This window comes from Carassius auratus, unplaced genomic scaffold (assembly GCF_003368295.1).
Source record: "Carassius auratus strain Wakin unplaced genomic scaffold, ASM336829v1 scaf_tig00016288, whole genome shotgun sequence".
Classification (NCBI taxonomy): Eukaryota; Metazoa; Chordata; class Actinopteri; order Cypriniformes; family Cyprinidae; genus Carassius; species Carassius auratus.
In genome coordinates, this window is record NW_020524659.1 from 49,990 (window position 1) to 63,440 (window position 13,451).

The 13,451-nt window shown below is 35.6% G+C and overlaps 1 protein-coding gene across 1 annotated transcript in view; it reads right to left on the reverse strand.

Annotated features, from left to right (window-relative positions):
• LOC113075030 (DNA-directed RNA polymerase, mitochondrial-like) overlaps positions 1–8,258 on the reverse strand; it is a 52,909-nt gene extending 44,651 nt beyond the window's left edge. Inside the window, exons 1-4 of the mRNA XM_026247745.1 lie at positions 8,053–8,258; positions 7,549–7,647; positions 5,669–6,516; positions 4,489–4,622 (exon numbers count right to left, since the gene is read on the reverse strand). Of these exons, the coding sequence (XP_026103530.1) occupies positions 4,489–4,622; positions 5,669–6,516; positions 7,549–7,647; positions 8,053–8,194 (1,223 nt within the window). The 5' untranslated portion in view covers positions 8,195–8,258. The remainder of the gene's footprint in view (positions 1–4,488; positions 4,623–5,668; positions 6,517–7,548; positions 7,648–8,052) is intronic.
• Between the last annotated feature and the right edge of the window lie 5,193 nt (positions 8,259–13,451).

The window sequence follows — 13,451 nt, forward strand, 5'->3', positions numbered from 1 at the left end:
AAATAATAATAATAATAAATAATAATAATAAATAAATAAATAAAAATAAAACTTTGTTTACATAAACACTTTTTGGGGGGGATTTTGGATACGATTAATCTCTAGCACGGTCAAAACATTAATCGCAATTAATCACTTTCAAAATAAAAGTTGTTGTTTATATAATATGTTTATGTGCACTGTACATATTTATGTATATGTATATATAAATACACACACATACAGTATATATTTAGAAAATATTTACATGTATGTATTGATATTTATATAATATATAATATTTTTTAGATACTAATAAAAGTTTTCTTAAATATATACCTGCATGTGTGTGCATTTATATATACATAATAAATATGCACAGTTCACATACACCTATTATGTAAACTAGGGATGTCAAATTTCGATTATTTCCATGATCGATCGTCGTTTAAATTAACGATCAATTAATCGATTAATCGTTAACCATAATACTGCAAAATGCGTCTATTGCAGGCACGCAGTCAGCGGTATGACAGGATGTGCAAAAGCCACACACACACACACACACACAAAACGCGAATTCTCACTTGAATTAAAGAGGTTTTAGTCTGAATAAAATGCTAGTAGCAGGATTATAAAATGAATAGATGCGATTATGATCATTTGATAAAATGAAGAGAGCGCGCCATACTTTTGAGGTCATTTTACTTTGTTGACAGTTTCCAATCCCGCACGGAGAACGCTGAACGCGCATCTTTAAATGGTTTTGTGGTTCTCGTTGTTGTATTTTAAAGCACAATTGCAATGTTTTCAACTGACATTATTGTATTTAAAATAAAATTATCCGAAATGTGGAGCGCGTGTGACTGCGCTGCACATTAAGTGAACTACATCGGCGCTGCTGCACCAAAACACTGTTGCTCACATTAATTGATCCTGCTGGATTCTGTCCTAGAAAATGTCAGATTTTTAAAAATCCGGCATACAGCGCATTAGATCGTGACAGTGCATGTGTGCACACGAGGATGAGCGAGCGGGGCTTTGGCTAGATTTATTTGGAGGTTATTGCTCATGTCTCATTCGGCACAAATCGAAATGTTTCCATATTCGCAATGTATTTGAATGTTAAACTATTATTTATAATGTAAACTAGGCTTGTACTTAACACGCATTCGCATATAGACGGAAAAGATGATCCTCTTCATATGAGCAAAAACATCCTTGGCATAACAGCAGAGTGGACCGGTATACTACGGTCTATTTAAACTGACCAGTGTAACCTTTTAATGTTTAGTTGACTATTTTATTTTGATAATGAACAGACTGCGATGTAAGTTTGAATCGCTAGAATATACGTGTGCAGCAGGCTCCAGGGCGATCGAAACAGCTGAGACATTAAAAAATATATATATTTTCCGCAAAAGTGTTTACTTTCATTTGTGCACACTCACAATAAAAACAGAAGATTTGTGCTCCTGTAAAATAAAGCAAACAAACAGAATGCGTTGTCATCCTTTTTTTTTTTTTTTTTTTTTCTTTTTTTTTTTTTTTTTTGTGAACTTATGGAGCGCCCACACTTCTGTTTTAAATCCGTTAATCTTAATTATTTAAGTCGGATATATTTCGCATAGCCTATTTAAAAAAAAAAAAAAAACATGAAAACAAATTGTTATTTTTATGTTGGGCCTATTACTTAGTAGGCTATAAATTTTCCTTAAAGCATCCCATTTTGTCCCAGGGCTTAGAACCTGTGCCCTAGTCAGGTCCATGCAGAAACTTGTGAACGATGCTCGGCGTCACCGTTTAGTGACAGCAGTGAATGCTCCGGGAATGTGTCGGTCACAGCGCCTATTAATCGCTGTTTTGAATCCAGCAATTATTTATTTAGAAATTATAAGATCTGATTGACAAGTGTGGTATAAAGCTTTGTTTATTAGAGGAATAATAGGTTAACTGGAAAATGTTAGATCGCGACCATGCTTTTTGGACCCCATAGTCTTCATTTACGCGGCTTTGTTCTGGTTTGCCGGTTGGTCACGAATTTCCACAAATTCAGTAGCTATATTTAGGCATTGTTTCTTTTCCTAAATCTTCATAGTCTAACCCTCTAATTTCCCAGGTTTATTTTATTATCTTTCGCTTTTAATAACTGTTTTCGCATCTCTTACTGTGGTAAACATGGGAAGGGAAATTAAAGATTTCATGAATTAAGAATTCGTTCGATTTATTAATTTGTTCCCTTATTTCACTTAAATCATGGGTTATTTAGGGAACAAAATTAATGAAACATGGACAATTGCCACATTAATTAATAATTACTACTAATTAATAATTCGTAGGAATGAATTAACAAGTTGTAGGAATGAATAGACTACCTGTCCTGTCACTGTGTCCCGCAGCCCTGCAAAGCGCACGATATAAAACAGTTATCTGATGAAATGATTAGTAACTACATTTCTATTGCTTTTAATGTTGAAGAACTTTTATGTTGTTTCTATTTTAATGTACTTTAAAGTTTAAATCACATTAAAAGCTTAATTTGTACATTGTGAATGAATGATGATGCTTTTATATATTGTCACCGTCACTCACAGCCGCTCGCACGTGTTGAGTGCGCACGAGCCGCACGCAGCCCAACATTGAATGGGTTAACCGACCATCGACAGCCTTAATCGATTGCATCTCTTATCGACAATTAATCGATCATCGATTAATCGTTGACATCCCTAATGTAAACAATAACTTTTATTTTGAAAGCGATTAATCGCGATTAATCTTTTGACCGTGCTAGAGTCAGCAATTTCAGACACATGCACCTTGTCAAAGTTTCCAGGTTTTAATCTATTCTTTCGACACTGACAGCTCTTAGGGTTATGTTGACGCTTACATTACCGGCTACGGACTACACTGTTCTTACAATCTAAACAACAATGAACGGCTGGTCCTAAAGATCATGATTTGAAACCAAATGTGCAAAGAATACGACAAGCTCGGATTGCGGCGAAAGATGCAACAACCGTGCTGCATGACAGCTGAAAGACAAATTGAAACTGTGGCAAGGAGAACAAAGAGAGACAGATGGGTAAAAAATAGGCTCCTCTGGGGTTTGTAGAAAGAAGACTTCCCCTGTACAACAGTGTGTGTTTGCCATCAGCTTACAGTGATCGATCACCTATCCAGCTGCCACAAGCCTCCCTGCACCTGTCCCTCTGTGCTGTCATTGGACGGCACCACATGTACCTCAGCAGTCACTCTTAGCACTAATCAAAAGCAGATACTTTGCATTAGGCTTTACAGACGCACAAAAGCCTAATATAACCAATTAGATCACCTAAAACAGTTACAATGCGGTAACAAACAAACAGCTAAAGATGGAGCACAAAGGCCACAACTGTCTGGTGGATTTAAAACCAACATGAAACTAATTTTAATACGTTTAGCAGTTGCGTCCAAATTAAAATATACACTACTGGTCAAAAAAAAGTCTCTTAAACTTCCCAAGTCTGTATTTATTTAATCAAAAATACAGTAAAAATAGAAATATTGTGAAATAACTTTAGATTCAGCATTTTGAAACACTGAGACGGATTTCAAAATATTTACTTTTGTGTTCCATAGAAGAATGAATAATAAAAATAATAATAAATAATCACAATTACATTTGGATTATAAATACTCCAAACACTATATATATATTATTCTAATACATATTAAAACACAAAAAATTTATAAAATATTTATAGTAAATGAAAAAGTGAGTGAAAAGTGAGGCAAAAACCCCCCCCAAAAAACACAGATCTGGCCTTTTTTGATCTGGCCTCATTCTGTCAAGGACCTCATCGTATAAATGCAATTGAGTAGGTGTTCATCTGCTAAATTCTTCCACCCAGAGATGAGCAGCACACAAAACAAATAGATGACCAGAGAGAAAATGGCGGTCCACTGAGTTAATGCTCTTTAGATGAATGACCACAATTTGAATTTCTATTTTTGGACACGGTCAAGGCAGGCTCAGAATAATCCTATAGTGAAATGGATGAATGGATCGGATCATGGGGGATGCATTCATAAAAAAAGCATATATATGAGCCTCATTACGAATTTGCATGTTTATCAATTTAATTTGGGTTCTTAAAGGGAATATAAAGAGAATGGAGGAGTCTTTGATACACATGAATTACTGCACACTGCAACACTGACATCTAGAGACATAGTCTGGAACTGTCAATCCATTAAACAATGTGACAGTCCAATTATTGAATATTTTAACACTGAATGATTCTGTCATCATTGTACATTTCTAACTGTTCCAAAAGCCCCTCCGACTTTATTCACCCCAAAATTATATATGTATATGGTTTTCTTTTTTCCCTTTTGATCTTGGAACAAATAATGACCATATAAGAAACTTTAAGAAACCTCCTCTTTTCAAACTAGTGATGCAAGGTCTGTTGGATTCACCTATGTGATAGGAATACACTGAAGTAAATGAATGAAGTAAGTGTTTACCTTTTTATGATCCATGTTTGGCACTCAGGCATGCGGCCCATACACTCCAGTGCAGCACTGTAAGACGAAACGTTGGGTTTCAGACCTGCTTCTTCAATCAGAATGAACAAGCGACGAATGTGATTGAAGGAACCCTGCAAATCAAAGTTAATAATGCCTTTAAATAGAGCATTACAAAACAATACTGCAAAATTATAAAACATGTCAGCACTGATGGCCTCGTGGGACAGTGTGCTGATATACAGAGCCATTGTGCTTCGAGTGTCCCGAGCTCGAGTCCCGGCTAGTGGACCTTTCCCGATCCCATCCCCCTCTCTCTCACCCACTTCGCTTTCTTTTGACGTATACTGTCCTAACTAAATAAAGGCATAAAACGCCATAAATAAATATTTTTAAAAAAATCCATTAAATTATAAAATATGTAAATCTGATGGGAAATACTGAAAAATAATAAAACACTTAAAAAAAAAGGCGATAGAACAATCAATATCCTAAAAAACATTAAGGAATTATTAAATAAATAAATAAAGACAAAAAATTTCGCAAAATATAAGATGTATATATGTGTGTGTGTGTATATAAATATATTTATTAACAACAACAAAAAAAATACCTTTTTATTAATATAGTACGTTTAAGAGATACTGGACCCTGACATACCTATCATTCAATAGTTTGGGAGGATTTTATATATATATATATATATATATATATATATATATATATATATACTTTCAAGACAAATGATAAAAGTTGTTCTTTTGAAATTTCTATTCATCAAATAATTCAGGGGAAAAAAATGTGGCACAATTTTCATGAAAACATTAAGCAGCACAACTGTTTTTAAGACTGAAAATAAGAAGAAATGTCTCCGAACATCAGAATTAATTCTCAGCGATCATGTGACACAGAAGACTGAGCATTGCCACTACAGGAATAAATTACTTTTCATAATCTATTTGAAACAAACAAATAACAAAAAAAAAACAGCAATTAAAATTTGAAATATTTCTGCAGTATTACTTTTTGTGTAAAAAGAGAGATGCAAATGGATCATCATTAGATTAACATCATTACGAAGTTTACTATATTTTCAATCATTTCGTTTTGTAATTTGGTAACTATATTTGTGATTAAAAAAGGTTAATATAATGTAAAAAGAGAGATGCTTAATACATACTCTTTTGGCCCACATCCTCATCACGATGTTGTAGGTGCTGATAGACAAGTGCGTGCGTTTGGATAACTGTCGATGATGAGACAGCAGGCAGCTCTGAGCTCGAGCTACATCATCGATGAAGACACACGCCTCCAAGTAACAGCGGATTCTGAGCTGAGGATCTCCATAGCGGTTTCCTTCCTTATCCTCCAGAAGCTTTTCAGGAGCACTCAAGCTCTGCTGGTCCATTTCATTGTCTATATCAAGCTCCTCTACCGCTTCAAATTCTTTATCTGCCAGTTTCTCTTGTGTAGACATCTCAGAAACACTGCCAGCCTCACTGCTGGAGATCTTTTGCACTCCTGAAAACCTTACGGCTAAACTTTCTGAGACTCTCGAAACCTTCTTTTTAGACTTTTTTTGCACAGAACCGACTTTGGAGGATGTTGTGGTAGACGCAGAGGTCTTGGAGTCTTCTCCTTTAGTTCTTGTCTCACTTATTTTGCCAGTTGTGATGGTCTTTGTAGATGTACCAGGACGCATCGAACTCCCTTTGCTGTTTTTACCCACAACGGGCTTGTCGTGCGTTCTGTTTGAAGTTTGTTTTTTGGGATTAATCCACCTTTCGCGCTTGAGTTTCTCCATCCAGCGACTTGCGTGAGCTTTGGAAGGCATGACTCCTTCAGTTCCACCTTTTTTTGCAGACGGCCCACTTTTAAGCATTTCTGCTTTTTCTCCTGGCAAGTTCTTTTGACTATTCCCAGGTGATGTTTTCTTTATTTTCTGCTGCGTTTTGATGATTTGCACCTTTGAATGTTTGACGTCTACAACGGCGTCGGATTGCAGCTGTTGGATTCTGGCCTCCAGAACTGTGGAAAAAATGTTAAGAGAAAAATGTAGTGCACATGACAGTATTATGCAACTTTATTTTACTTAAAATGAACTTCTATTAATGTATATTAAGTTAAAAAATTCTAACTTAATTTTTTATCTTATGTCACCTGCTTGAGTGTTTAAAATCAACACATATCATAAACTACATAGATTCAGTACACCCACATAAAGTAATACAAGTATAAAAGATGAAAAGGGTTTTTCAAGCATAAAAGCAATATAATTTTAATTACATTAAGATGTGTTTCCTGCTTAATTTAGGTGTTGTTGTTTTTTTTTTAACTCTAAACTACTCACTTTACTTGCATATATTATGTCTTCTATCTATCTATCTATCTATCTATCTATCTATCTATCTATATTATATATTGTAAATTTAATTTGGTGCTCACACCTAAATGTGAAATAAAGCAATATACGCATCAAAGATGAAAAGCGTTTTGCAAGCGTAAAAGCAATATAAGCTTAATACAGTTTTAAAAGTTGTTTTTTGAAACTAAATTTACATTAGCAAATGTTTCCTGTTTAATTTGGTTGTTGCTCTTTTAAACTCTAAACTACACACTTTACTTGCATATATTATGGATTCTATGTAATTAAAAAAAACATAGTAAATTGTATTTGGTCTTTGACCCTATACAGCAAAACTTGCTTGATCATTAGTGTCATTGTAAAATCTAAGCTATAATATCACACAGCTCTGCATGTAAAATAGGATATATACAGTATAATAAGTATACAACTTCATTTGCATCCATAAACTGACATAATATATAGCAAATCTTAATTGCTGGAATGCTTTGAAAGGGTCTGTATTGTGAAAAACTCTGCATAAATAAAACCAACTTAGCCTGAAATTAAAATTAAATAAATATTACCCAACCTCAAATCATAAAGCCAATTTGCTCTTTGGAGAAAAAAACAACAACCTAAAACCGTCTGTTGTTCTCTTATAACATCAATGATTAACATTAGATTCATAATCATAAGTGGAAAATATACCATACCATCCAACAACTGAGACTGTTCACATAATCTTTTCTTCCCATCCTCCTTCTTAGCAATGGCTGAATAGTGTCTTTGGTAAATTGTAGCCCATGTTTTGTCTGAAAAAAAAATGACAGTTAAAACGGTGACCTAAAAAGTTTACCAACTCTATTGTGTGAATTTGGTGCTGGAATACAAAACGAGACATAACACCTAATACAACAAACAATATACACGGACATAACAGATCTAGAGTATATATACATCAAAGGGAGACCGAAAACGTGCATAAAGACGTTACAATCATCAAACTTTTTGAACTATGCCAGACTGTAAATTATTTTTGAAAGCCTTCTTGACATTGAGAAATCATCGATGTAAACAAGTCAATACTTGACTTTTTGAAGTGCACATTTCAAAGTACTTTTGAAATATATACCTGATCTAAAACACGTGACAGATTTAACGTGATTTGAAGGGCAAGACAGACGAAGGATGACAATAACACTGTTTCATTACGCTACCTTGTATCTGTCTCTCTCCGTTACTCCGTATTCTGAGACACAGGTGGCAATAATCGCCATTCAGAAACCTCTGAACACTTCTGTCAACCGCAAAACTGCGAGTTAAAGCAGCAGAGTAGGCACACAGTCTCAAAAGTGACATGTTGTCATAGTTTTGACACACCGCGTTCTCTGGTGCAGAAGGCCGCCATTGTGTTCAGACCTGACTAGTTTATAGCCGATACGAGGAGTTCTGACATCGAAGAGCGACGAGCAGATCGAACAAACTTCATCTTCACGTAGGAAGAAACACATGGTACTGTAGCATACATCTCATGTAAGCTGTATTCCATTGGCATTTAATCACTTATTTCATATAAGCTTTAGGAAATGTTTTAAACGCAAGGGGAAAATAGGGGACAAGTCGACTTTTAATGTAATCAGCTACAAAACGTTGTTTCAACCTGAATTTACTTTCTAATTATCTTTATTATACTAAATATACTTATGTTAGGCTAAGAATAATAATTAAAAAAAGATAGCATTTTTCTTTTGGTGAAGGCTCAGTTTGACAGCTTTTGTTTGTAGCCTATATATAATATTCAAACTATAACAATATGAAAAAAGCAGTTTCTTTTAAGTGTTAAGATATTAAACGATTTATTTGAACAAAATGATATGCGATTTAAAAATGCCTGTGTTGGTTAGAAACTGTACAGTAGATGGCGAACTTTGTCAAGTTTCACGCGGTCCTGTAGGCTACAAGGTCACTCACTATGCGCGCGCCTCAGTATTTGCCGCGCAAAGCAAGGGTAGGCTACACAAATGTGTTCCTCAGTTTTCCACTTTTCGACTTTATGCGCCGTGTTCCTTTGTTCTGTGAGGCACGAAACTTAATATTTGTAGGTAAATATGCTATTTTCTGTGTGTTTGAGAGATTTAGGCCTAGGTAATAGTTTGGAATATTTAAATACATTAAATACATCTTTGGATGCGTGTTGTTATTTGAACAGTAAATCTGTCCCTCTGTTTGACTGACTGAACTTATCACTAATTAAATGTTTGTATCAATTAAAAATGAAACCGGTTGATGAGTGTAACAAATAAAGTTAGGTTAGATCACTAACTTAGATCACTAAGATTTTTCAATTAATACTTTCATTCAGCAAGGAAGCATTAAATTGATCAAAGGCAACAGGAAAGACTTACATTGCTATAAAAATTATATGTCAAATAAATATTGTTCATCTTAACTTTCTATTCATCTAAATATTATGTCAGTATTGATAATAATAATGTTTCTTGAGCACCCTGATTCAGTGATTTTTAGATTTTTGATTTCTGTGTTGATCATGTGACAGAATTTGTTGCTAAAAATTCAGCTTCGCCATCACAGGAATAAATGATTGAATACTGTATTTGTAATCAATTAACTGCATAAAAGAATCATATTAACCCCAATTAAGGGCTATTTAACATCATGTAATTAGGCTCTCTGTAATGTTTTTAAGTTTTTAAATATGTCAGTAAAATGCATTTATATCAATAGTTCGATGGCAGTCATCAAAGCAAGTTGTGCATATCTAGTAGGTGGAGATCAGACATTGTTTGTTGCTACAGTTCACAGGGTCACCTTTCTGACAGGACCATTTGATGCTTCAAGCTCTGGTGTGACAGTCATTACTGGGTGACTGGCTGTCAACAAAAGGAGAGAAGAGAGCCATTCAGGAACCTAAAAATAACTTCAGGACAAGGCTGCCATTCTATGGGAGTCTGATATTCAGACTATTTTGCACACCTATATGAAGAGTGTGTTTCTTTCTTTTTAGAAGTAGGAGCTGCTTTTAAAATGTTCACTTGATTAGCCAATGCTTCATGCAAGTATGACTTGAGGTTTTGGAAAAAGGACAGTCAAAAAATTTCAGGAAAGGGAAAAATTCTCGCTCTGATTTTAGTCTTCTAAACATACCAATGCTAGGTGTATTTTACAACCACATTGAGAGGGTTAGCCTACCGTTATGCAACACATTTAGGAAAATCTCTCCTCACCTGTCAATACTGATAATTCAGAGTCAATGCTTAAGTTAAAATATGAAAATAAATAAATAATATCCTCAGGTCATTTGAAGGCAGATTTGTTTGAGTTTCTACAGTTAGTACCAAATATCTCCCACATCTGACACATATCTCTTTGATTATCGCTAATGATGAAAGTTCACCATTCATATCCGCCATTGTTCTTTCTTTAAAAAGTAACATTCCAGTTTATCAGGTGTAGATCTCTGTCAACTATCCAGAGAGGACGAAGACTCTCAGGAGCTGTTGATCAGATAGACTGCCCAATTATGACTGGTTTCAGCTACAATGGACAATGGTCACGAAGCAGGAAATGCAAATAGGCTTGTTGTAGATTGATCTTCAGTTTTGGCGGCCAGGGACAGATCCTGAATTAGAAACGGATGTTTATGCAGGCGGCCGCACAGTGTGGCACTCTGGTTATCTCGGCCACCTGCGTCGGAGGAATATAGCAGGAAGTCTGTGGTTGAGATGATTGTTTCAAAGTACATTGCCTAACTGCAGTGTGACAGTGTGATTCACCACAATCTTATTTCACAATAAGCCAATAATTTGGGAGTGGCAAAATAACGAGACAATGGAATATGTGTTATGAAGAATTAAATAAAGGCTGATGCCATTTATTGTTAGTTATAAATGTCAACTGAGGTAGTCTGAAGTGAAACGGAGACCAAGTTTGTGTTGGTAGTGGAGGTGGGTGATGGAGGGGGACTGGAAGAGACTCCGTATGTTAGCAGAAGAGAGAAACAATTAATAATGGGAGCTATTAGGGGGAGCTTGTCGGCGCAAAGAGGGAGGTTGGGTTTCAGGCCTTTTTGGAGGACTTTGATGGTACAAAACAGGCCTCATTACTGAGATATTATCTCCATTCATACACTTCCAGAGTTGATGGGAACCCTACTGGGAAAGATTAGGTTCCTTACGCCAGTGAACATCCCACATGGCCGAACAGATTTTCTCAGCTCAGGGCGAAACCGTCATAGCGCCTGTTGACGGCCAACGATGTGTGGAATTAGAGATCTTACTTTGACCTTTTCTCTGAGGTCATGTCAATCAAGATTAAGTTTTTCGATGTCTGTAAAATATTTCAAGAATACTGTTCAAAATTTGGGGATCAGTAACTTATTTTTAATGTTTTTAATAGAAATCTCTTAAGCATACAGGTAATAAAACAATACTATTGTAAGATATTATTACAATTGAAAACATGAATACATTTTTAAATGTAATTTATATCTGTGATGGCAAAGCTGACTTTTTAACTGTTAAATACTCCAGTCTTCAGAGTCACACGATCCTTCAGAAATCATTCTTAAGATTCTCACCAACTACATTTAAGGTTCCTTGAAAATTTTTGATCATGGCAGTTGTGCTGCTGTGTTCTGAATGTAAGAGCTGTGTTGTGGACCATCATTTAGCAGAGGGACAAGCATCAACATATCAGTTTGAGCAAGTTTATCATAACATCTGACATTCATATGGGCACAGAACTTTGTTCTTGAGATTCTAAGTGCAACATCTTATATTTCCCCTAAAGAATCTAATTACCATCAATTACCATCAATTTCCAAGGAAGCGGGGGCTGATCTTATGGACTTCCGGGGTCATTGAGTGTGCTGAAGGGGCACAAGATTGCTCATCCCGTATGTGCATGGAAGGGTACATCAGTAAAGTAGACAACAAGCAAGTCAAAAAAGAAAGAACAAAGTATAAGTTATTTACGTTTACAGTAGGTAAAAAATGTGCGTCACTTGGAATATTCTGTTTGGTGACTCTCCTGTTTCTGAATTCCACATTTCTGTTATGATCTAGACATAATGTTGACTTTCAAACTCAGCATTTGGACATTGTTTTTGAGACTTAAAAGATTAGAAATTATTTGAAAAAAAAATGGCAATGGTGCTTTGTTGTGCACAACTTGTCAAGTTCTAGGTTTTTGGGAGTTGTTCAGGGCATTGCTATCTGGTTCCTAAGATGTTGTGAGTGATTTTAAGAGCATTGCTATGTGGTTGCTGTGGTGTTTTTGGTAATTTGTAGTCAAAGTCAATATATCCCATCTTCAAGTTTCTATTCGTGAATTTCCGGTCCTTAGATACAGCTCAGGTAATCCAGCAATCATAAATCACATATCTCATTGTTTAGAAAATTATTACCTCTCCTGAATTAACTATGATCTGAGGTATTACACATGCCTGTAGAGTTAACTGAGCAGCGTGAGCTCAAAGTTTACTACTTACAATTAAAGCCGAGCGATGTGCAATGGTCGGGTTTAGATTTTTTTGGTGTGTTCCTTGAGAGTGAGAGCTCTGATTGGATGTTCAGTTTAGCAAACCAGTCATTCATACAGAGTGCAGAGAATTAAAGCAAAAGTGATGAAAACAAGCATGTGAATGAAGGTGGTACAGACAGAAGGCTGTATAAATGTTACATGATCTTTCCCAATCATTCTTAACGTGAATGATTTCGTAACAACATGAGCCGCTTAAAATTATTAAAGTTATTAATGTTACCGATATTCAAAATGGTAAGCAAGCGCTGCTTTGTTTACATTTCATATATCTGCGTTTATCTCGTATATCTTTGTTTCAGTTTCTCCTTTTGAATGAGAAATATATACTATTAATATCTGCTGATATGAACAGCTCATTCCTCTCAGTCCTGCGCAGAACGCACGTGTTAGTTTGCTGCGGCTGAAGTCTGCGATGTGTTCCAGTGCAGCTTTTTGGTCCAACGCTGCTGAAATTAAAGATAGGGGTCCACTTCAGTTAGGTTTAATTGGGGATGAAGGACTAAGATGTATGAGACTAGAAAAAAAGACTAGGCTTTAGTAAAAAACCCAAAGGCTTATATGCCCAAGGAGAAGGGAATGACTGCGGGAAGCTGAAAAAGACTGCAGACTGCTGTCTCCATAGGCTTTTATGGGATAAGTATGAGTGCTAAAGCTTCAGAGACCCATTAGTTTACTAGCTACAAAGTGTGAAGTGACTTGTCCTGGTAAAACACACCTTCAAGAATATTTTCACCCTCTGCCCCTGGGCTGCACACGTCATTGAATACAGGAGGATATGAAAAGTATGTTAGTGTTTCAGAGCAGAGCATCATATTCACCAAGCTGACTCGAATGTCCATTGGGATAATCCACATACAAGTGCCATTACAGGTAAGGGAGACCTCATCTTTGTTGCTTAAATTTATTTACCAAACATAAAGTATTACTTCTGTACATACTAAATTGGGTGTATTTATTACCTATAATTTGCCTGATGGCAACAGTTTATTATGGTTCAGGATGGGATGTAAAGTTAAATGGAACATCAGAGGATGATCAACTTCCTGAAGGGAAA